This window comes from Engystomops pustulosus, chromosome 10, assembly GCF_040894005.1.
Source record: "Engystomops pustulosus chromosome 10, aEngPut4.maternal, whole genome shotgun sequence".
Taxonomy (NCBI): domain Eukaryota; kingdom Metazoa; phylum Chordata; class Amphibia; order Anura; family Leptodactylidae; genus Engystomops; species Engystomops pustulosus.
In genome coordinates, this window is record NC_092420.1 from 62,564,153 (window position 1) to 62,589,350 (window position 25,198).

The 25,198-nt window shown below is 40.3% G+C and overlaps 2 protein-coding genes across 3 annotated transcripts in view; both read left to right on the forward strand.

The window, feature by feature from the left end:
- The window catches only part of KLHL20 (kelch like family member 20), a 144,952-nt gene that overhangs the window by 53,909 nt on the left and 65,845 nt on the right, over positions 1-25,198 (forward strand). The window lies entirely within an intron of this gene.
- LOC140104256 (calcium-activated chloride channel regulator 3A-1-like) lies at positions 1,652-24,511 on the forward strand. Of its 2 annotated transcripts, XM_072127720.1 has the most exons (14): positions 1,652-1,840; positions 3,990-4,127; positions 5,769-5,919; positions 6,318-6,426; positions 9,444-9,612; positions 13,867-14,094; positions 15,029-15,253; positions 17,079-17,256; positions 18,818-18,924; positions 18,998-19,222; positions 19,305-19,575; positions 20,711-20,875; positions 21,911-22,147; positions 23,936-24,511. In XM_072127720.1, the coding sequence occupies exons 1-14, from the start codon at positions 1,685-1,687 to the stop codon at positions 24,487-24,489; spliced, it is 2,913 nt and encodes a 970-aa protein (XP_071983821.1). In that variant the 5' UTR covers positions 1,652-1,684; the 3' UTR covers positions 24,490-24,511. The 2 variants fall into 2 exon arrangements, with proteins under 2 accessions (XP_071983821.1, XP_071983822.1); XM_072127721.1 differs by lacking the exon at positions 20,711-20,875.

Here is a 25,198-nt window from a genome sequence, read left to right on the forward strand (position 1 = left end):
ACACCGGTGCTAGTGGAGCAATCACTGAAACAATATCATTGCAGGCCTGCAATGAAGTTGAAATGTGTTTTGGCGGAAAAAGTTCATTTTCTAGGCAAATATTGACTTTGCAATTAATTGCTGTTCACTCTTTATAACATTCTGAAGAATATGCAAATTGCCATTATAAAACCTGATGCAGTAGACTTTGTAAAAATTAACATTTGTATCATTCTCAAAACTTTTGGCCATGACTGTAGAGCCAACCAATTCTCTCCAGGAATGCATTCCTGTTTTTTGGGGGGTTTTTTAGTTGGGCACCTCCCCCCACTATTACAGGCAGTAGTGGATTATAATATAGATAGGGTGTTATCCCAGGGCACATGGCCACCCAAATCACCCATCAAATGTTATACTAAGAAGGGCCTTCACCCATGAAATCCTCATACATCTGTGCATGCTCTCCATACACATGTACACAAGATCCATCTCAGGTCCTACAAAGGTTCTGAAACCGCAGACTGATAGCAAACAGAAGAGACACGTCCTCCATTCCCCAAGAAGTTTGATTCTAGTACCATATGTGCAAAGTGATTTTCAGTCTTATAGGGGCTATAATATTCAGACAGCCCAGGACCCATTGCAGTCTTATTCTGCTCCTAGTTGTATTGTGTCAATACATTGGGACACATTTACTTACCCATCCGCTGGAGTTCACCAAAAGTGCATGGTCTGACAATAATGCACTGTGCCCCGATTCACTAAGATCATGCGCCCGATATCCTGCATATGTCGCTTCCCCGCTTAGGTCAGACAGAGTTCACCATAATTTTAATGGTACATGTAAGTGCTTGGGCTTGTGACACAATTTGAAAGTTAAAGCCCGTGCTTAGTCCGAATCAGTCGGATCGTCCAACAGCACGCCCCCCGAATTTGTGTCGCATGGAAGCCAGCGCAGACGCGCCACACTCCGATCGCATGCAATACAATGCGAGCGCAGACAGTTGTTAAATACCTATCACAGCCGTGCAAACCCCGAAAAAGCTAACAGTCCTACAAAAGTAAGCAGCACGACCCTTAGTAAATGAGCCCTATTGTTTGAACAGAGGAAAACACTAATATATGCTTACACTTAAATGTCCTACTTTCAATATATAAAATCGCTTGTTTTTGTAATATTTTCCATAAATTTCAACTGAAAGTCAAATATCTATATAACTTTTTGTGACTAGTGCATATCACAAGGAAAGACATGTAAATTACCTTACTGAACAGTAAGAAGAACTGTTATTACACGCCAAGTATTATTACAAGAAAAAATAATGAAGCTTTGGCTGGTTTATACAGGTAAAAGTGGCTCATTTATGAGCCGGTTCCTTTCCAGCTGTAACCCTAATTATATCTCTCCTTTACCAATTAGTCGGATTGCACAACACCAGCAATACATGAACATTTCCTCCTATATTTTCTTTTTTACTTTTGTTACAATGTTACTTTGTTTCTTAATTGGACCTTCCGCCTTGTTGTGCATTACACAGCAGCCATTATGCAGATGATTAAAGGAACATTAGGGGGAAAAAAAATTAAATGTACCTCCCAAAACACAATCCCTAAACCGGTCTCTTATATTGGCACACCCTGAATTTCACAATGCTGACAGTGAATAATCCTTCAAAGCAGAGCAGTATGAAAATTTCCAGGGATCATGCAGGCAGCCATGTATCTCCTGAGTCTGGCTGTATTGTGCTGGAAGTTACAACAAGTATACAGTGTACAGCTGAGGGACCATGGCTATGAGGATGTGATTATTGCTGTGCACCCGCAAGTGCCCGAAAATCCACAGATAATCACTGCTATTAAGGTAAGGAGGGAGGAATGTGAGATTATACATTGTCGCTGAACATAATCATTCATGTCAATAAATTATGGATGTACAGGAATTCTAAAGGAAACCCTTCGGAAAGTTACTTTTGAACTTTTGAGCATATATTTTTGAATTGAATCATTCAGAATTACAGCATGTGACATGCCTTATCTATTTAGATAGTGGGACAAACCTACTTTTGTCTCCAGAGAAGCCTATGACTGTCAGTACTGTAAAATTCGGTAAAATACGGAAACTATTTTAAGGGAATGAGTCAGCAATAATTAACCTCTCAAAGTCATGTAGGGCTCTTTATATACGTTGTGCATATACCTTTATCTCCTCTAAATGAGGCTCCTTTACCACTAAAATCATCGTTTAGTGGTATGCAAATTAGGAATTAGGTGCTTTAGGTTGTGTCTACAGAGTGCCGTAGAACTCCAGCTTCCTAACTGTAACCCAATCTGGGATTACAGTGTACCATATTCATGTTGTGGACCACACCTCCTCAGCTCATGTTTTGTCCATGTGCAGTATAGACCCTCAGGTTGTGGCATGTGTTACTATTGCACATGCACAAGATTGGTATAGGGGTAAAGAAAGGGGTTGGTGGCTCATGATTTATATCAAACTACACACTTTGTGTGAAGCGTCAGGATTAATGCACTAATTAATTCACCAGCGCATCCTAATGTGTGCACAATCATTTAAAAACATATCTATTAAAATCTTTCCCAGTAGCTGGGTTTTTACTCAAAGGAAATCAACAAAAAAAAAACCTAGAAATATTCACCTCCTTGATCCCTGCGCTGTCCGTCACTAAGCTTGACATACAGGGATCACCTAGAAAACAAACTCATATTTAGCAGCACAGAGTGCAGGGACAAGATGTCTGGTTGTCCAGGTTACTAATTATGCACGCCCTCGCCACCTCCCTCTCCCATGCTTAACATGCATTGGCCTGCATAATTAGCAGCCCGGAGTGCTGGACATCTCTCCCACGCACTCCATCTTGCTAATTTTACATTTGTTTTCTAGGTGATCCTGGCGTGTCAAGTTTAGCAACAGACAGTGCCGGGATCAAGGTGAAGAGGAGCGAAGGGGAGTATTGTAGGATTTTTTTTGTTATTTTCAGTGGTTGATTTCCTTTAATTTTCAAAGAAATTAATTGATTAAACAATGCTGCACAATTAGTAAGAAGGTAGCATAGAAGCAGTGATGGAGTAATCAAAATCTGGGGAAATTCTGTGGACCCAATACTAGAGGTGGAGACTCTGCTTAAAAGGCGAGAACTATTATTATTGTAATAGATTGAATTTGTTTATTGTATAGACAGGATGTGCTATGCTCAGCACTATTTTAAAGTGGCACCACCTTGGCTTTCAGAACTACAGGAGGAGCAAGAAGGTATGGACAGAGATGGATAAACATTAGATCTCCTGCTCTAAGTGGGTTGTGGTTGTAGTTTGGGTGCTCTGTCTCAAACAGATTCGCCATCTCTATCCTATTACATAGGAGATGGCATACCTCATATATACCAAAATTATAAGTTGTAACCTAAAAGTATCCATGACCTGTACCGGGACTATTCAGAAAATTCTTCCTGCGCCAGGCCAAAAGTCACATTCAGTTGCTATGACAAGCCAAGAGCCTCTCAGAGTCAGGGTTAAGGTCAGGGTTTTCTATATAATACTAAAAAAATTGATTAATAAAAAATTTTAATTGAACAAAATCAAAAAAACATTAGTTACCCCTGCATCCCCAATTTCTCAGAGGATAAAAATAAGTTTCTCTTATGGTAAAGGCTGTAATGGAAAAAAAGTCCAAATGGCTAAATTACCCCAAACTCGAACCCTACTGAAATCAATGGAGACCAAGCTTTAACACCCAAAAATGGCTGTTAAATGGTTGTAGTAAGGGAACAACGGGTACCCCTTTCTTGAAGGGGAAATGGACACAAACAAGGTTAGGAGTGTTGATATAAAATTTGAATCTTTATTAATACAAGAACATAAAATTGCCAATGGAAATGGCGCTGGTGTGTATACATACATGGGATTTGGGAAGTAATGGGGGCTTCAAACAATAGAAAATTACAATAGTTTTCTTACTTCTTCTACTACAATGCTCCTTTTCTGTTTTGCAGGATATGGTTTCTGAAGCATCGTTTTACCTGTTCAATTCCACTAAGAGGAGATTCTTCTACAGAGAGGTAAAAATACTTGTACCAAATACATGGCAGTCACTCAACTTCCAGAGACCACGATATGAAGCACATCAGAAGGTATGTTGTACTATGTTTATGCCTTTGTCTCTTGATGTATTTGTGTTGCCCTGTATAGTGTCCAATGCTGACACACCTTATATATAAATAATGCCACATAAACCTACACCTACCTATAAAGTACACTGATAACAGGCCAAACTAAGGTAGTGTATATTAATATAAGTGCCTGTGCAAGTAAGTATTGTTAAGTATTGCATGCCACAATTTCCATAACAACCCCCCCACCCCCTGGGTGGCCCTAGAATTGCATTTCAGTGCAATTTAAGCACAAGATTTATTAAGAGATTAGAGACTCTTAATAATTCTGGATTGTCTGGAAAATTAAGTAGAATAGATCACAAAGTTAATATACGGGCCCTATAGTTTTTCCAATAAAGGGGGCCAGTTGTTTGCCTCCCCTATGAGGAATCTAACTATTTAAGCTCCGTTTTGTGGCTAATGACATTGAGTATTGTTGTATTCATTTATTTATATCATTCATGGGTTTTTGAGTCAGACATTGATATTCCCGGAATACCCCTTTAAGGCTGCCTTCCAGGCGTGTGGAGACATTGACGCTCCAATAAGGGATTGTGGGAAACATGCAAATAGATTTTCTAGGATGGGACATGAAAAACTATGGCTCTTTTGCCAGCTTGTAATGCAGCCCCTTTACCATCAAACAACACTTCACCTAATGACATAATGTGGGATTAAAGCCAAAGCAGTATATCAATTGCAGAAGGAACAGATTCCCAACTGTAGATAGCACTTTTTCGACATGGTTGTGACTCTTCAGTACATTGTAGGGAACTGGTTTAGCTGAGTGAGAGGCTTTTGATAGGATGAGGGAGTAAGAGCTCTCCTAATAAAGACCTTGCCAATTAAGGCCACCTTGCAGACTTATATGTGGAGACTTCTAGGCATTGATGCTCCACTGGGAAATAAGCAAATACGTTTTCCAGGACCGGACAATACACAAACAGTAGTGTGAATTTGTAGAGGCTCCTCTATCACATTAAGGGCATAATAATAATGCAAAGAGGGCATTAATGTGTTAATAATAATAATCTTTATAGAGCTTCATATTCCATTGCGCTATAACAGCACAACAGAAGCAGCATTAGGGTGATGCCACACATTGCGTTTTTGGTCCGTTTTTAAATATCCGTTTTCAGTCCGTTTTTGGCCGTTTACCATGCATTTGGCTGCTTACAACCTGTTATCTATTAAGATAATTGGGGAAAACGGACCAAAAACGGACCAAAAACGCCATGTGTGGCATCACCCTTATTTTTGTGTACTATAAGGAGGTGTGCAGTAGTTCTGCAGTATATTACATTATAATTACATTTTGTTTCATTGTCATACAAAAAGAGGGCTGGGTGGCACAGCGATAATGGATCCAGTCCAGGTCGGGTGCTTGCTTTAAGGGGCTGCCTCGAGATGCAAGTGATTTATTCACCTGTGGTACAACCCCATGCAGCCATCTTCAGGCAGCTTTCTCTTACTGGAATGGTTTGTTCCATTGTCTTCATTATGTTATTTGTACTCTTTATTACTCTGTTATTTGTGGGCCGTAATAAGGTGAAATTTGAACAGCACTAACTCTTTAAAATCTTTTAAATTATAAATAAGTAATAAAACATTACTTTTAAGGCAAGTGTGATGATCAGCAACCCTAACTTCAGTTATGGAAATGATCCGTACACCTTACATTATAAAGGATGTGGAAACAAAGGAAAATACATACATTTTACGCCTGATTTTTTAATGGATGACAATCTCCTTCCGGTTTATGGACCAAGAGGTAAGATTTTCTTTATTCACTATAAATATTTACTATAGTTTAGCCCCAGCTACAGTGATCAGCTGTAATAGTTATCACAGGTGTCTGCAATTAAGATTTATTGTTAATGCTGGTTCTTATGACAACCCAAAAGTATTAAAATCCAATTGCCACAGAGACTAAACATTTTTTGGCTGGGGTTACAGTTATAAAATATACAGTTCCAACTTACATACAAATTCGATTTAAGAACAAACCTGCAGAACCTATCTTGTATGTAACCCGGGGACTGCCTGTATATATATATACTGTACATTAATCCAATATGAAAGGAATTGCTGTTGTATAAATGTCAGCTCTTATATTCAACATTATTGTACATATTTAATAATGGACTTTCCATCTCTCACTTTCTTTAGGGAAGGTTTTTCTCCATGAATGGGCCCATTTCCAGTGGGGTGTATTTGATGAATATAATTATGAGAAACCCTTCTTTCTTTCAGTTGACAATGAAATTAAAGCAACACGGTAAGTTGTTACACGTTTTCTTTTACTATGTGGCAAGATAAACAGTCTCTATGGGGATCCTCATGAATCATACAATATAATAGGTTTTAGGTAATTATCATTGGGTCACAAAGAAAGTTACCGTATATGCTGAATGTGCTGAAAAACCACGCCTCGGCTTATACACGAGTCAATGATAAAAAAAATAAATTAATACTCACCCTCTGGTGTCCCCGATGTTCCTCGCGGCTCCCGGCGGCTCCCGATCCCTGTCGCGGCTCCCGGCGGCTCCCCGTGTCTTCTCTTCTGTCTTCTCTAGCCGGCAGAGTCGCGTTCTTGCGATCTGCCGGGCGTCGCACACTGTGTTGCGACGCTGTCGCCGCGGATGACGACAGAGCAGAGTGAAGAAGCCGCCGGGAGCCGCGATGGGGATCGGAAGCCGCCGGGAGCCGCGACGAACATCGGGACAACGGAGGGTGAGTATTAAGTTTATTTCTTTATCTGTATACTAATAGGGGCGGCTGTATACTACTGGGGGCAGGCTGTATACTACTGGGGGCAGGCTGTATACTACTTGGAGCAGGCTGTATACTACTGGGGGCAAGCTGTATACTACTGGGGGCAAGCTGTATACTACTGGGGGCAGGCTGTATTCTACTGGGGGCAGGCTGTATACTACTGGGGGCAAGCTGTATACTACTGGGGGCAGGCTGTATACTACTGGGGGGCAGGCTGTATACTACTGGGGGGCAGGCTGTATACTACTGGGGGCAAGCTGTATACTACTGGGGGCAAGCTGTATACTACTGGGGGCAAGCTGTATACTACTGGGGGCAAGCTGTATACTACATGGGGGCTGGTTGGCTGTATACTACATGGGGGCTGGCTGTATACTACACCCTCGGCTTATACTCGAGTCAATAGGTTTTCCCAGTTTTCGGTGGTAAAATTGGTGGTCTCAGCTTATACTCGGGTCGGCTTATACTCGAGTATATACGGTACATTATAATTAGATTGAAGCAGGAATACTAAGGCGTCGCTGAGACATCTTTCCTTTCACAACTCATTTCTTTGTCCCAATCCTTAGACACCTATTATGGATGCAAATAACTGGTGTGGCGAAGTTGATAAAAAGTCCTCTTTAGGTTGTGCTGTGTAGGACCCTTATGCTTTGTGATATATGTATAAAAATTTGCTGTTTACTTTTTTGCCAGTTATTTCCATGAGTCAAATTACTCAATTCTCTTGACCTTTTCTTAGCTGCTTGGTTAGTATACTGTGGAAATTTTCCGCAAAATTTTACCAAAAGTAGCCCCTCTGGGAATGGTCTTCATACTTTATCCGCCTGCACATGCATGTGCTCAGCCAATGGAAATGGAAATGGACCCGCTTTCTGGTCAGGTCCCACAGACCGAGCACAATGCAGTAGACAGAAGTCCTTTCATCATGTAGAAATATGACAGAGAATGATTGTGTACAGGCAGCTTTATGTGGATTTCACATCGACAAATCTCCACATTGAAGCCAAAAGCCTTACATCGGTTAACAGTAGGTTCCTTCATTTTAAACCCTCTGGGCTCACGCCCACCGCAGCACTTCTACCACACCTTTTTGCTCCTCGGACATTAGTAGGCCCTTAGATGCCTTTAGTAGATGTCACCTAGCTCTTGTGACAAGGAAGCTGAAACCTCAGTGTGTAGCAGATCATAGCGAGCATGCGCCAAAAGTCTTGAAAACAGAGTGATGTCTTTTGCTAGGGGAAGGAACGAAGGATGCAGATGGCATGATAGAATGGTGGGGGCATGAAGCTAGAGCCAGGAGCTCTTCTGTCTCATTTAAATAAATATAAAATTAAGTTTGAAGAATGAAGGAGCTGGATGATCACCAATGTAAAGTTATGGCTGCAATGTGGATGTTCACCTCTACACAGCAATGCTGGAGCTTTGTTGAACTGAAATTCAGAGGTAGATCTGTTTACTTACTGCTTAATATATATCCAAACTTTTGACAGGAGGTAATCAATGTTATTCACTGAATGACTGATCAGAGGCTGATAAAGACTAAGGAAAAGCCTGCTTCTTTATGTACAATCTTTTTACTAGACTGTAAAGATTTATTGGTGACGTTTTACACGTACTGGAAGTAAAGGTCAGTCAAAGTGATTAAGAGAAATGTTTTAAAGTAAGACAATAAAACTCAGTAAAGATACATTGCCAAAATAATAAGACTGTGAGCTAAAACCTCAACATTGAGCTCTTACAGAAATGGACCAAAAGGAGACCTAAAACCCACAGTAATTTAATCTTTTCACCTTTGTCTTTGTTGAGATTTTATTATATGAAAGGGACAGCATAACCATTTAAAAGGAACCTGTAAGGGTTATTTGGGACACTTAACCATACACAGGTCATTTTTGTTTAGAGGAGGCTGAATGCAAAAAAAACTTTTCCCTTACTGAGTCTCTCATTAATAGGCATGTCCACACTGTGCCCCTAAAAAGAAATAATGGGGCAGATTTATCAAGCTGTCTAAAAGTAAGAATGTTCTTAGTTGCCCATGGCGACCAATTACAGCTCAGCTTTCATTGCAGGGCTGTAATTTGTTGTCATGGGCAACTAAGAAGATTCTTACTTTTAGACAGCTTGATAAATGTGCCCCAATGTTCTTAACATGTCCCATGCTAGAGAAGTTTCTACATTGTGCACCCAGATTAAGAAAATGTCAACACCATGTCATCTGATTATAAAAAATTAGGCCTTCTGAATATATTGCCCCATACCATTCCCTGTCCTGAATAGAATGAAGAATGTTTACTTCCTAATGACATCCAGCCTGTCCACTTGTGGGCAGACTCCAGCAGAAAATACCCCAGATGGTTCAATGACTTTATTACACTGCCTACAACATGATCCTAAGAGGAGGGATCATTGCATGTATGTCTGTGTTTTACCCTATTGGGATAGAGACAGTTTTGTTCTTTTTCTCCTCACTATGCTTCTTTAGCATGTTTTTTTAATCTTTTTATGTTTGTTTTGTAGATGTTCCTCTGAGATGGTGGGAATGTATGTTTGTAAGAAACGCTCCTGTTCTGATGGAGAATGTATCATTGACCCTCTGACTGGGAATTTGGAAGAAGGCTGTATGTTCTTAGCTAATAGCAATCAAAAAGGGAAATCATCGATAATGTACATGCAATCATTATCTTCAGTAAGTGAAGAAAATCTATGGCGATTATATATTACAACATAGCTTATGAAATAGTAATAAACTTCCCTTTATTCCAAGTGTGTGAATACATGCAACTTCCCTGAGGGTATTGCAGTGTATTTGATATCCTCTACTTGGATCTTTTCCATTTCTTATCATGCTTATCAGTAAGATGTTAAAAAATGTACCAAATATTTTATTGTCAGGACCCTAATATGCAGTATGCAAGCTGCTCCTACTTTTAGTCTTGGATCCTCCTTTTCCATTGCTTCTTGACATATATGATAGATGTGGGATTAGTAAATCAGTAGCACAACTATATAGGCTGTGTGTTCTGAGTACTGTCCCGTAGGCAGTCTTCATCATATCTGTATATGTAAACTCTTAAGAGAACATCTGTTAATCACTGAGAATGCCCAAAAGACTCCAACGGCCATAATGAAGAGTCTTAAGTAGGAATAAGCAGACCCTTTCGGGTTTGGCCGAGTGAATCCAAACCTAAGCCCAAGAACACTCACACCCACCAGTAACATCAATGTTCAGTGCTTGCACAGATCGTGGGTGCTGCCCTTTAAATGGCGGAAGCATGCCACCATTTTCACAAGGATCGTCGACCTACGGTGGGTGGCTTTGCTGGTGGCATTTAATGTCAGGGAGTTCAGGGACCCAAACCCTCAATATTTGGCACGGACCAAAACATTGTGGTTCCGGTCTGCTCATTGCTAGTCTTAAGTCCATAACAAATCGCAGAGCATTTTCAATGTAACAAGGTCATGGTTAATGGTGGCAACAACCCACACTGAGGGAGTCAATGATTTATCTCACATTGCATCATGTTATTCCATTGCAGAAGACCCAAATGTCCAATGTACCACAACTCTCATACAGACACTTGTAAATGATGCTGAAATAGTAGTGTATAATGCCCCCACTATATCTTAACAAGTTAGGACGTAAGATCTGATAAATCAAGTCTCCTTTATGGGGACAACCCAACCAAGGACAAAAAACACTAATCCATAAGCACACAGTATGAAGAGTCATATCTCTCATCTACAAACATCATGAGTAAAGACTGTTTACTAGAGATGAGCGAGTATACTCGTCCGAGCTTGATGCTCGTTCGAGTATTAAGGTACTCGAAACGGCTCGTTGCTCGGACGAGTATTTCCCCTGCTCGAGATCGAGCATTTAATTAAAAAAACACAGTGAAGAACAATGAAGAATAGAATAAAAACAGTGAACACAGTGAACACAGGATCATTTAAGTGAAAAACACAGTGAAAAACACAGTGAAGAATAGATTACAGATGTTCGGCACATCTGCTTACTTGTCGGGAGATACGCGCGGAACGGTGCGAACAAAATAGTATGTGAAGAACAATATATATGTGTGAAGAACACATTGCAGAACACGGTGAGCAGCACAGAGACAACGAGGAGCAGCACAGAGACACCGGGGAGCAGCACAGAGACACCGGGCGGCAGCACGGAGACATGGGGCAGCGGCAGCATGGAGACATCAGGCAGCGGCACGGAGCGGCACGGAGACATCGGGGCACGGAGACATCGTTGCACGGAGACATCGGGGAGCGGCACGGAGACATCGGGGCACGGAGACATCGGGGCACGGAGACATCGGGGCACGGAGACATCAGGGCACGGAGACAGCGGGGCACGGAGACATCGGGGCACGGAGACAGCGGGGCACGGAGACATCGGGGAGCGGCGGGGAGCCGCACGGAGACATCATTGCACGGAGACATCGGGGAGCGGCACGGAGCGGCACGGAGACATCGGGGCACGGAGACATCGGGGCACGGAGACAGCGGGGCACGGAGACAGCGGGGCACGGAGACAGCGGGGCACGGAGACAGCGGGGCACGGAGACAGCGTATCTCCCGACAAGTAAGCAGATGTGCCGAACATCTGCAATCTATTCTTCACTGTGTTTTTCACTTAAATGATCCTATTCTTCACTGTTCTTCTCATCTGCTAACTTGTCGGGAGATTATATACGGGCGGAACAGTGAAGAATAGATTGCAGATGTTTGCATACATCTGCTAACTTATCAGAAGACATTCTTTTTCAATTAATTAACACATTTTATTCCCGAACCATGGTCCCTTTGAAAAATGCTCGAGTCTCCCATTGACTTCAATGGGGCTCGTTATTCGAGACGAGCACTCGAGCATCTGGAAAAGTTCGTCTCGAATAACGAGCACTCGAGCATTTTAGTGCTCGCTCATCTCTACTGTTTACCCTTCATACTGTGTGTCCATGGCTTAGTGTCTTTTGTCCTTTGTCAGGTTGTCACCATATATGAGACTGGATTTCTAACATATAGCGGGGGCATTGAACACTAGTATGAATTATTCGAGTATTATCTACATTGTCTGTATAGTGGATGTGGTAACTGGGTATTCGTTTTTTTTCTGTACTGGAATCAATGTTTGATATTTTAGACTTTTTATGAGATTTAGCAATAAAAAGTGATGAATTATGACCCCTCACTGTTGGTTGTTGGTGCTGGTCTAAGAAGTTTTTTCATTATTTACAATGGTGTGTTAACCTATCTGGTTAAGTGTTACTTGAGAATGTATTTGATAATCATCCCTTTAATGGTGATTGGTTACAGATACTTAAATCATCATTTCATGGTTTGTATTTTGAAATATGTCATAATATACAAAAAAAATCACAGCTAACTTACTGACTGCAAAAGACAATGATAGTTATCAGCAATTGAAAGCACATGAGCCCACTCCATGCTACCATCTGCCTGTAGGCTGGCAGGAAGAGATAAAGTGGCCTGTAGGGCTTTAAAGGAAATTTAGCATAGAAATCACACATGGTAAACCAGGGGCACTTACTTATAGATTCAGGCACTGTGGCTGTGGTAATATTTTTGTATTTGTTATCCATGACCTCAATCCTTCTGAAAATAAATTATAAAATGAAAGGAATGAGCCAGAAGGGCACTAGGTGGCATTACCAAAGCCCTTCAGTGCTGCAATGTGAACATAGCATCTAGAGTGTACAAGGAGCACCTCCCCCCTCCCACTGTGTGCTGAAACTTCCTCTGCTACACTGATATTACATTAGGAATAGGGAGGAGAAAGTACTGAGGGGTGTAGGTGGGGGTTATACAGTTTAACAGTCTACAAAGCAACAGCACAGGGGAGCTCTGGTAATTCCCCAAGCCGTTTAGCTCATTAGCATAGTTTTATAACTTGATTTTTTAAGGAAAGGGGCCATGGATAACAAATGGATAACAAATATAAGAAGATTCTTATTGGAAGATTGTTATAAGAAGTCCCCCTGGTTCATAATGCTTGGTTTTGATGGTAGATTTCCTTTAAATGGTGGTTCCAATAATATATGAACATGCTACAGAAATGAAACTCGTTTTCAAAAATATATAAGAGTAGACTTTGGTTCATGCACAAAAAAATATAATAAAGATAGATAACATTGTGTATGAATTTTATAGGTTTACATTTTTGTGTTTTGTGCATTCCATACATACTCATAAGTTATCTAAGTCTTTGAGCTCAGTATATAAGCTTCCTAGCTCCATAAAAGGTTTATATGGGGGGTTCCCACAATCGGGGGAATAACTTATACAGGATAAGTTATTAATAGTAGCTTGAACCCTGGGACACCCACCAATCACTCACCAGAATAGGGGACCTCAGCTACTGATTCTTCACCACTGCATGGCCACAGTTAGGAAAGACAGTAAATATATGTCCAGTCAATCCATTAACAGTTTCTGGCCTGAAGCAGAGGGGCTTTACTCACCTGTTTAGTAGACTTTCACCTAAAATGTAGATCATTGCGGGCCCTATGGAAGAAGTATACTTGAAAGGAGTTCAAAAGCTGCAGATCATTATAGATCAGCATACAGGGTTTGTATAGAGCAGTGCCCCCTTAAAAATGGTGCCCACTATGAACTTATCTGTTTCACTCATTACTATAAATTTTGAATACATCTGCTGAGCATGTAGTGAAAAGGAATGGGGGCTGACCCATACTGGTAAACGGTCAGGGTGCCAGCGGTGGGTGCTCTGATGTTTCTATGTGATGACTGTTTATCAACCCCTTTACCTGCAAGTTTAGTGATATTATTTGTAAACTGTTGACAAAATAGATTATTACGATACAGAGGCTGCAACCCGGTTTAAAAATATCAATATTGCTCCGGTTTATGCTCCGGTTTAAAAATATCAATATTGTAATTTTTTTTGCAGATTGTGGAATTTTGTACTGAACAGGATCATGATAAGGAAGCACCCAATATGCAAAACAAAATCTGCAGTTATCGTAGCTCTTGGGACGTTATTAAAAGTTCAGCTGACTTTAAATCCACTAAGCCGATTTTAGGCACTGGACCACCCCCACCACCTTCTTTCTTACTTCTTCGGTCCAGAGCAAGAGTGATCTGCCTGGTTTTGGACATCTCAGATAATATGGCTAAGGTAATTACTATCCTTACTATGCTTAGTTTGAAAAAAAAAAAACAAGCTACAGAGCTCCTTCCTTTAGAGATCTGTACTCCAGATACATTGTATCTGAGTATGATCTTACATCTAATCTCCCTGTGTTTGTTTACACAGCTATGGGCAGTGAGGATTAGCCCCATTACTTTTAGCTTGATGTTTAAAAAAATAATGCTTATAGCATACTACGTCCAGGGAGAAGGCACATTGTAGCCTGTTTCTTTAAGAACTAAGCAGAATTTCTTAAGTATATTCTAAAACTATTCTCAACTCTCCCCCAATACACAACATAGAAATTGACAGTTACTCTGACATCAGAAACAGATATTTGATGTGCTGTAATATGGTACCTGCTTGTTCCCATACTCTGGGTATTTACGGAAACAAAAGCAAAACCACAGTGCTATGGAGCCTACCGCGTGATGTTACTGCTTGCTATGGAAAGTCTCTTGAGACAAAAAGCATCTTGTACCTTTTTTCTTAACTGAGTGAAAAAAGTAAAAAGAAAGTACAGGAAACTTGATGGTGTGGTAATAAATCCACCATAGATTTAAATCTGTTCATCTCTTATTATGATATAGATAACTGGAATTAGAGTGAAGTGAGGTCTCCGAGATTTCAAGTAGAGTTTTCAGAGTAAATGTCATCTGTGTAGGCAGCAGGAAAACAGCCTAATAAATGGTGGAAGAAGAATGTTTCTTTGCTTAGATGTTCAATATTCCAAAAGTTTCTTGTATGTATTTGTACAATTGATATATGGCAAAGGTTGTTAGTGATCATTTTAAAGTACATATATACATGTTCTAGAAGTAAAAGTGATTGTGTACATTTTATAGACAACAATAAATGAATATCTAAGCTATTATTGTGTTCTTACATCTTTTCCTGAAACGCTTTATTGTTCTATAAGTAGGGTCAGCAGTTCCACCGACTTCGACAAGCATCAGCCATCTTTCTGCAGCAATTGGTTGAGCCTGGCTCTTATGTTGGCATTGTCACATTTAATGAAACAGCAGAAGTGAAGAGTACTTTAAGACATATTGTCAGTGAGGATGTTCGGTGGAATCTTACTTCATGCCTTCCAGATACAGTTCGTGGTGGGATGTCTGTTTGTGAAGGTATCTCAGCAGGCTTGCAGGTAAAAGTGTGAAAATATGATTGCTTTTCAAAAAAAATATTTTTATTAGATTCTGTCAACTGTCTTTTTTTTTACTTTGCATATAGATTGTGTACAGAAAGTGTTCAGACATCTTTAAATAATTCATTCTTTGTTTCATTGCAGCCAATTGGTAAAGTCAAAAAAGTTTTTTATTTTGCTTATTAATGTATACTTTACACCACATCTTGATAGAAAAAAACAAAAATTTAGAATATTTGCTATTTTATTAAACAAACCTAAATTATCACATGGTCATGAATTTTCAGACCCTTTGATGAGTATTGAGTAGAAGCGGCTTTGGAGCTAGTACAGCCATGAGTCTTCTTGGAAATGATGCAACAAGTTTTTCACCCCTGGATTTGGGGATCCTCTGTCTCTTCCTTGCAGATCCTCACCAGTTCCCTCCAGTTGGATGGTGAACGTTGGTGAAAGCCATTTTCAGGTCTCTCTAGAGATGCTCAATTGGGTCTGGGCACTGGGTGGGGGCGGCCAGGAATTGTCACAGAGTTGTTCTAAAGCCTCTGCTTTGTTATTTTAGCTGTGTGCTTAGAGTCATTGGGGCGGATTTACTTACCCGGTCCATTCGCGATCCAGCAGCGCGTTCTCTGCGGTGGATTCGGGTCCGGCCGGGATTCATTAAGGCAGTTCCTCTGACGTCCACCAGGTGGCGCTGCTGCGCTGAAGAGCATCGGAACGCACTCAAGTTCACCGGCCTATTCCTAGTGAAGGTAAGTGCAAGCTCCGCGCCACTTTTTTTGTTCGGTTTTTCCGAATCCGTCGGGTTTTCGTTCGGCCACGCCCCCCGATTTCCGTCGCATGCATGCCAGCGCTGATGCGCCACAATACGATCGCGTGCGCCAAAATCCCGGGGCAATTCAGGGGAAATATTCGGGTAACACGTCGGGAAAATGCGAATCGGGCCCTTAGTAAATGACCCCCATTGTCTTGTTGGAAGGTGAACTTTCGGCCCAGTTTGAGGTCCAGAGCACTCTGGAAGAGGTTTTCACCTAGGATATCTCTGTACTTGGCCTTATTCATTTTTCCTCAATTGCAATGAGTCATCCTGTCCCTGCAGCTGCCCCCCTCCCCCCTTATAGCATGATGCTGCCCCCATGTTTCATTGTTGGGATTGTATTTGGCAGGTGATGAGCAGTGCCTGGTTTTCTCCAAACCAAAAAAGTTCAATCTTCGTCTCATCAGACCAGAGAATCTTATTTTTCATAGTCTGGGAGTCCTTCAAGTTTGTTCTTGCAAACTGTATGCAGAATTTCATATTTCATATGATTTGCACTGAGGAAAGACTTCTGTCTGCACACTCTGCCATAAAGCTCTGCAGTGATAGTTGACTTTGTGGAACTTTCTTCCATCTCCCTACTGCATCTCTGGAGCTCAGCTACAGTGATCTTGGGGTTCTTCTTCACCTCTCTCACCAAGGCTCTTCTCCCACAATTGCTTAGTTTGGCTAGGTGGCGGAAGGTCGCGGAAGAAATGTGGTGTCCCAAATATTTTCCATTTAAGGATTATGGATGTTACTCTGCTTTTAGGAACCATTAGTGCTGCAGAAATGTTTTTATATCCTTGGCCAGATCTGTCTCTGAGCTCCTTAGGCAGTTCCTTATACATGTGTGCTTTTCCTAATCAAGTCCAATCACTTTAATTAAACAAAGTTAAACAAAGGTGGACTCCACCATTCAAGGAGGGGCAGAAGGAAATGCAGCGTGTACATTAAGAATTATAAAGGACATAGAAATTAGGGGAACGTATAAGGAAGTTGGTCCTTAATACTACTCTGGTATGTTTACAGGTGAACAAAGGTCTTGATGGAATCATAGAAGGTTCTGAAATCATCTTGGCAGTGAGTGGAAGGGACACAAGTTTGCCTACTTGTTTAACAAATGTTTTAGGGAGTGGCTCAGTTATTCACACTATCGCTGTAGGACATGATGCTGACCCTGAACTGGAGTCCTTAACAGAAAGCACAGGTTTGTTTCCACATACTGTACACATGATCATTTATACTGCTGGTGACGCTGCAGCCTGTAAATACTCCAATGATAAGTTACAAATGAGTGAAAAGATAATCATCCCAATGTTATGATGGCACAGAGGCCAAGATGGATTTAGAAATATGTTCCAATTTGACATTTAGAAAAATATAGATGCCAAATGCAGAACAACAACAGAAACTGTAAGATTGCCAGGTTATGTACATGCAGCCTCCAAGTTGGAGATAAGGCACATTGCTATGACTCTAGGTGCAATGTCAAATCTCTTGAGTGTAAAAGTGTAATTAAATAAAGGTTGACGTATATTACAGTAGCTTTCTCCAGAATGATGTGTCTTCCTTGGTGAGTCTTGAAGGCCATGTAATGCTCCTCCTGAAAGATCAATGCATATTAACATGTTTAAAAAAAAAATTAGCCACTGTTCATTTACATGTAAATATTATCTGATATCCATTAGCAAATTCCTAAAATATAGCCTACACAAATTTCTTACAGCAGTAGGTATCTGCCTAGCCTTTGCCTCTTTTAAATCTTAGGAGCCCTTCCACCTTTGTGAAACATATTATTATACAAATGTATTGGATAGTTTAGATGCTGAAAATCTGTATAATGCACATGGAGTGCCTTGTCCTTGGGTACCACCAAGCTCAAAAGCCCATCGGCGATTTACCTGTGGGCCAGATGAGTGGCAAGCACCCAAAACCGGTACCTACCAATCAGTAGATTTTTTTGAAGATTGCCTTTTACAGAATCTTTATTATGTTTTTCTCATACACATTCTTAGGTTTTTATGGCTTTTGTATCTGTGCAGTCATGCTAGTTAGTGTGGGAGTTTTAAAACAGGAAAAAACAGACTAAAGGGGTATGACCTCCTTCTACATGTTTATTTAGCATTTATAACTTCTGCCACTCAATTTCTATAAAAAAAGGTTGCTTGGACATGTACTTCAATTTTCTGTACATGCATGTTTGGCTCAAATAAAAATCAGTGACAAAAAATAAAAAAGAGGTTGGTCGGAGAGGAGAATTATCAGACCAACCATGAGGAAATATGTCCTATTTTTTATTTTGTATCTTGTTTACCGTTATATAGCATTAATATGCACTGCAGAACATCTTTACATACATTGCCATCACTCAATGTTCACAGTAGGGCTCACATTCCAAATTTCCTCTCAGTATTTTTTTGAAATACAGTAGGAAGCCAGAGATCCTGGAGGAATTACACAAAAACTCTAGATCATTCAAACTCAATGCATTTCTCCTTAGTGGGATTCAAACTCCGGACCCCCCTGCTTCAATTCAACAACCATAACCCCCATGCTTGTTAGAAAGTGTACATAAATGATGTCTATATGCCCTAATTTGGCACACGGATGGGGTATATCTAGCCGACGCAATCCAAAAATTTGCATTACCATAAACATTCCTATGCTGTCTCGAGACATGATTAGATGATGGTTTGATGTTTACTATGTGCATGAAGAACGGATTCTGTCGAACATTAATTTCTCTTCTGTCTATTCCGCAATGCAAGGAGGAAAAATGTTTTTCACGTCAAACAATAAAGATTCAGACAATCTGATTGGAGCTTTTACTGAAATATTTCCTGTAAACAAAGACCCGCCAGATCTTCTTACAAAGGTGAGGTTCCTCAAAGGTCCATCATAACAGTTCATCTTTTAATTATGCTAATAATTGTTTTGTCTGGTTGTAGATCACAAGTGTCCAGAGACTTATTGAGGTGGAGGGTCATTTTTCTGGCCTGGTTATTATGGATAAGACTGTGGGAAATGATACAGTATTCACTATTACCTGGGAGGCTGGTGACCCTCCATATGTTATTATTCGAGACCCATCAGGATTCAATTATACCAATGAAAACTTTGACCATAACTTATTATGTCAAGTATCCTATCTAAAAATACCAGGAATGTCTCAGGTAAAATTATATTCAGGTATAACAATTTTTAAATGTTTTCTTCTTTGATTGTGGTCTTTATGAATGTTCTTATTTTTTTTAGGCAGGTTTTTGGACATATATAATAACAAACACACTAAAAAAGAGCCAGGTTGTTGGTATTCTAGTGACGTCAAGACCGTCATCATCTACAATACCCCCTATCACTATTAGCGGTGAATGGACTGATGAGGGGATCACTCCTGAGCAGCCTATGACTGTTTTTGCAGAATTTAAGCAAGGACATATAGCGGTGCAGGGAGCTAATGTGACGGCTGTCATTGAATCCGAATCTGGAGATCCTATCATTGTGACACTCAAAGACAATGGTGCAGGTAAACATCACATTTATTGACATTCAAGCTCTTCACAGATAGTGGCACAGTTCTATGGGGGAAACAGACATTGCAGTCACACAAAGCATACATAGCAGTGCAGTGTTGGTTCCAGGTGTCAGTAGGCCCCTGGGCGACAGAGTCTCAGTAGGCCCCTTTGCAGTGAACTCACGTGGCGGCATTAAAAATTCAGAAACTAAAACAGTCTCCTGTTCCCCAGTTTATCATATCAAACAGCCGCCTCATGGTTATTTTATATAAGCCCCCCTCACAACCTATGGCAGTGATGGAGAACCTATGGCACGGGTGCCAGAGGTAGCACTCAGAGCCCTTTGAGTGGGCACTCAGGCCATCACCAGAGATGACTCCAGGTATCTTCCTGAAGTTACAGACAGCCCAGGACTTGCTGTGCACAGAGATATTATAAAGTGACAGTGCTACCTGGGACTACTGGAGGAGTGGGAAGGTGTGGACAGATCTGGATTATCATTGTAGCTCCTGCTCCGGCCCTGACAATTCTTCCTGTTTATGGGACCCTGGAGGGAAGCTACAATGATCATCCAACTTTCTTCTATTTTCTGCTTAATTAGAGTCCTCAGGGTGCTGATATGAATGAAAGCTGTGACAGAGCAGGGAGTATAAATCACAAATAAAATTTCTGTGTTGGCACTTGGCGATAAATAAGTGGGTCTTGGTTGTAGTTTGGGCATTTGGTCTCTAAAAGGTTCGCCATCACTGACCTATGGATTAATTAGATATAGCCCACATAGACCCACATAGATTACTTATGTGCAGGCTTATGTGGGTCCCCCAGCAGCCTTGGCACTTGCCCAGGTATGCCCAGTGCTGCCACCTGTAACAGTGTACATATTAGTGCAAAGAGGATCTAATAAATGTAGATGATGAAGGATCCATTTTAAAAGGCACAGGAAGTGTGAGGAAGAGAACTATCCAGGGGTCTTAAACGTATAGGGCACCTTTATTCAAATCTAAAAGTAGCTCTTTCTGACAGGAACTAAAGTATAAATTTATATACTGTAGACATAGACATATATATATAGATATTGTTATTTAACCAAATGGTATACAGTGTTGTGCTGCTCATATGATCCTTCTGCACTTATGTATATTCTAGGTGCTGACACTTTAAGGAATGATGGCATATATTCCGGATATATATTTTTGTTCCCTAAAAACGGCAGATATGCACTGAAAATTCTTGCAAAATCGACAAATACTACCTCACTGGTGCCTGCATTAAACAACGCAGCAATGTATGTTCCTGGTTACATTGAAAATGGTAAGAAAAGTACTAAAAATACTATTATTTCCATCTTATTATCACCATAGTGCAGTGATGGCGAACCTTTTAGAGGCCGAGTGCCCAAACTGCAACCCAAAACCCCCCTTATTTATCGCGAGGTGCCAACCAGAAATTATAGCAGTAACCTATTGCTCCCTGTTCAACAACTTTCAATCATATTGTCCTCCTGAGCATTACAGTAGAAAGATGGAAGATTTTCATCAGTTTCCCTCTGTACACAGGATCGTGGGGCCAGCAGGAGCTCCTAAAATAATTCAAACCCTGTCTAGTTCTCCCTCTTCCTACAGTCCCAAGTAGCGAAGTAAGTATCAAAATATGACTGAAAGCAGCATCTTTTAAGTTGCTTGGAACTGTAGGAACATTCTTTGAGTCCTGACTGGTGTGCTGGGGCGATGGCCCGGGTGCCCACAAAAAGGGCTTTGAGTGCCGCCTCTGGCACCCTTGCCATAGGTTCGCCATCACAGTGAGATCATTATTCACATACATCTACGTCAAATAACAATCACTAGTAATACTAGGTTTATAGGGATGGCACAAGATATAAATGCACCAGGACCTCTGCCATCTGCTAGGGGTCTTCTACACTTATTGATCCTGACCAGAATGGCTCTTTTTGCCTATTGTTTGGGAGAGATTAACCAAAGTCGGTACAAGCAGAAAGTAGAGTACAGGACGTGCCACGGGTTATGTACAGGATAGGTTTGTTATAAGAATCAGGATTAACAATAAAGCTTAATTGCAGACACCTGTGATAACTCTTACAGCAGATCATTGCAGCCTAGGACTAAAGTACAGTAAATTACCAACATTCAGAGGCCGTTTGCTAGGGGTTGTCTGTAAGTCGGGTGTTCTTAAGTAGGGGACCGCCTGTGGTTCTCCAGAACAAACAATCAAGTTTTATCTTATAAATAGTAGGATCTTAATTGCAGAAACGACTTCCCCTTTACCTTCCCAAGTTTACCAATGCCCCTCTATATGTGCCTATATGTGATTACTGTGTGTTTTTTGCAGGCACCATCAATATGAATCCTCCTAAACCTATCGTCACTAGTTTTGAACAACGTTCTATTGAACCATTCAGCAGAATCCACTTTCTTGGAAGTTTTAAAGTATCTTATGTTTTGGAGAACATGGAAAATAAGGATATTTTCCCTCCATGTAGAATAGTTGACCTTGAAGCACGACTACAAAATGACTACGCTATATTAACCTGGACAGCACCAGGAGACAACTATGACCAAGGGTCTGGTAGGTGTTCCTTGAAACTAATTTCTTATCTAAAGCTATTTATTTCTTTACATATCTAGAAGGTCCAGCCTTGATCTGAGACTATAAAGGGCGACAGGAATTTTAAAAAAAATACACACACAAACTAGAAAAAAATTGGTTATTTTAGCCGAGTAACCTTAAAAATGTGCTATACTTACAGTAAGGAATAATTGGTAAGAAAATCACCTTTATGAGATATAAAGGATCATTCTAATTTTAGACATTTATAGAAAATCCATATATCTCTGATCGATATAGGTCTCTCAAAAAGGACACTTATCTATCGTTAAAATGTGAGTGCCCTGACCATATTGAAGCACCATTTTGAGGTGGTCATTTACTAGTATGAGAGTTCTGAAAATATCTGAGCAAGTTTCATTAACTCCAGCTAATCCCACTCACATAACTAGGAGAAGTAGCAGCATCAGACATAGCCACATAGGAACTGTTGAACTTGAATAAGAGCAATTTCAATGGTGGGTCAGGAGGTCAAATCCCAACTGGTCAAACAGTATTGTCCTATCATATCATGTCCTATTAGTATCTAGGTTCTGAAAAACTTTTTACTAGAGTATTCAGATACTTAAAATGTTTACTTGGCCTATAGCTTGGACCATAAAAAAGCAATAAATGGAAAGTTGAAACCTAAAAATGTATATAGTTACTAGGTACCTGACAGTTATAATGTAGCCGGGGATTGATGAAAATTCTGTAGGCAATTTTTTTCTCATATTTTGGATTGTGTTCCACCTTGAATTAACAAATGCTGTATGTTATGCAGTATATTGTGTATTTCTGATTTAAAGAAGCAATCCTAAAAAAAAATCTTTATGTCATGTGATATTTGTAATGGATTTCATAAATCCCAATAGTTGCTCGGCAAACTACTAAAATATCCCTTTATTTATTAATATTTATGAATTAAATAGTAGTTAAAGTATTCCCTTCATATACTTTAAAGACCCCCTAGTATTTAAAGTTACAGGATAACTTAGTCACCCGTCTCCATTCAAGTCCATTATTGTGCCATATAACCAAATTTTACAAGGTGTTCAGTCTTGTGTTTGTTCACACTGATTTTGGGGCTTTTGCAGAATCAGTAGGAAAAAAACTTTTAGCTAATGTATCTCATATTGTTTCCAATAAAAAATGATGCCGTAGTTAGTTCCATGTCACAGGAATAAGAATTAGGATAATCTTTCGCATCAGTTTAATAACACAATGGGGCAAATTTACTTACCTGGTCCTGTCGCGATCCCCTGTCGCGATCCTCGTCGAACCATCCTCGTCGGAAGTCCGGCGCGATTCATGAAGACCGTGGGCCTGAGTTCCTGCATCCGTTGCTTCCCCGCTCAGGTCCGCCGGAGTTCACCTTATTCCTGGTGCTTGTAAGTGCGTGTCTTGCGACACAATTCTAAATGTTAAATCTTGCGTGGTGTCCGAATCCGTCGGGTTGTTTGACGGCCCGTCCCCCGATTTCTGTCACGTGCAAGCCGGTGCCGATGCGGTAAAATCCAATTGTGTGCGACACAATCCCCGACATAATGTGGCGCAAAACAGAAATCGCCGGGAAACCCAAAGAAAATGGCTCAGCGGACCCTTAGTAAATGAGCCCCAATGCTGGGACATGCCAGTAGTGCAAATGACACAAAATACTCAATAGTAAAAATACTTCTCAGATGTTTCCACCATGTATAAAAAGGAACTGAAAATTTCGGTATTGGATGTCCATTATTAATAATTCACTGATCACTTCTTCCTTTCCAGCATCCAGTTACGACATCAGAATGAGCAATAGTCCATCAGAATTACAACAACATTTTCCCATGGCTGTAGTTGTGAATACCTCATCAGTACACCCAAAACCTGCTGGCAGCCGAGAGACCTTCTCCTTCAAGCTTCACAACGGGACTGGGGACAGGGGCATCATCCTTTACATCGCAATCCGTGCAACTGACAAAGCAGCGCAACAATCCCCAGTATCAAATGTGGTCCATGTGACTAGACATGTACTTCAGCTAAAAGATCTAAACTTTGCCATTTCTTCAGCTGTTCCTCGGTTTAACACAACAGTAATTGTTATCAGTCTATCTGTACTTTCTCTATGTCTTTTATTAGGCGGTGGCCTGTACTGCTGGAGGAAACAGGCTTCATTTCAATTATTAAGCGATGCACACAGTATTGAGTTACAGGAATTCTATACCGGTACACCAAAACAGGAAGCACTGTGCAAAGATCAGGAATTACCTATGCATGTCACATCCACGGATGATATTTCAGAAGAAACTGTAATTATTCTAGAGGAAAGAACGGATTTTTAATAAAGCTTTATGATGTATGTGACAGAGGTGTTGTATACTATAAAATGAAGTTATTTATTATAAAAAAAAAGTTTTTATGGTAGGGAACATTCACATAAGTTCATATTCTTTTCTGTCACAGATATGTAAATGATGGACACATTTCTAATAATTTAATAGGAGAGTTTTAAGACCAATTTACTAACATCATACAAACATTCAAGTCGCTTTTCTTACCAAAACTCCTCCCATCCAGTTCCTTTTTTTCTAGGAAGAGTCCAAGGTGTTTCAAACTTCTTCAATTAAAGCATTATGGAAGCCACTGTACCTAGGGAACTTTTTGCAGCAGAAATTCTTCATAACTGTCCCTCAAAACAATCCAATCCCATATATTCTTGTGTATGGCTGGATTTGATAATTTAATATAATAAATTAGAAATGAAACAAGGAAAAATCTTAAATGAATTTTTATACATATAAAACAAATATTTCATAGTCTGTTTCTGGTACCATATAAAATCCGAATTTATTGTGAAAACATAAAAAGGTATCAAAACATTTACAATGTTTGAGTATTGCTCCACTCATACAAATTACCCTAATCGAGTTATCAGTGGGGATCCCGGAGATCCCCTTTAGGTGTACCCTGAAATGCATGAGGAGATTTTTTTTTACTTAACTGGGTGATGAATATTCTGTCTTCATTTGTCTGTAGTGGATCTCAATGTCA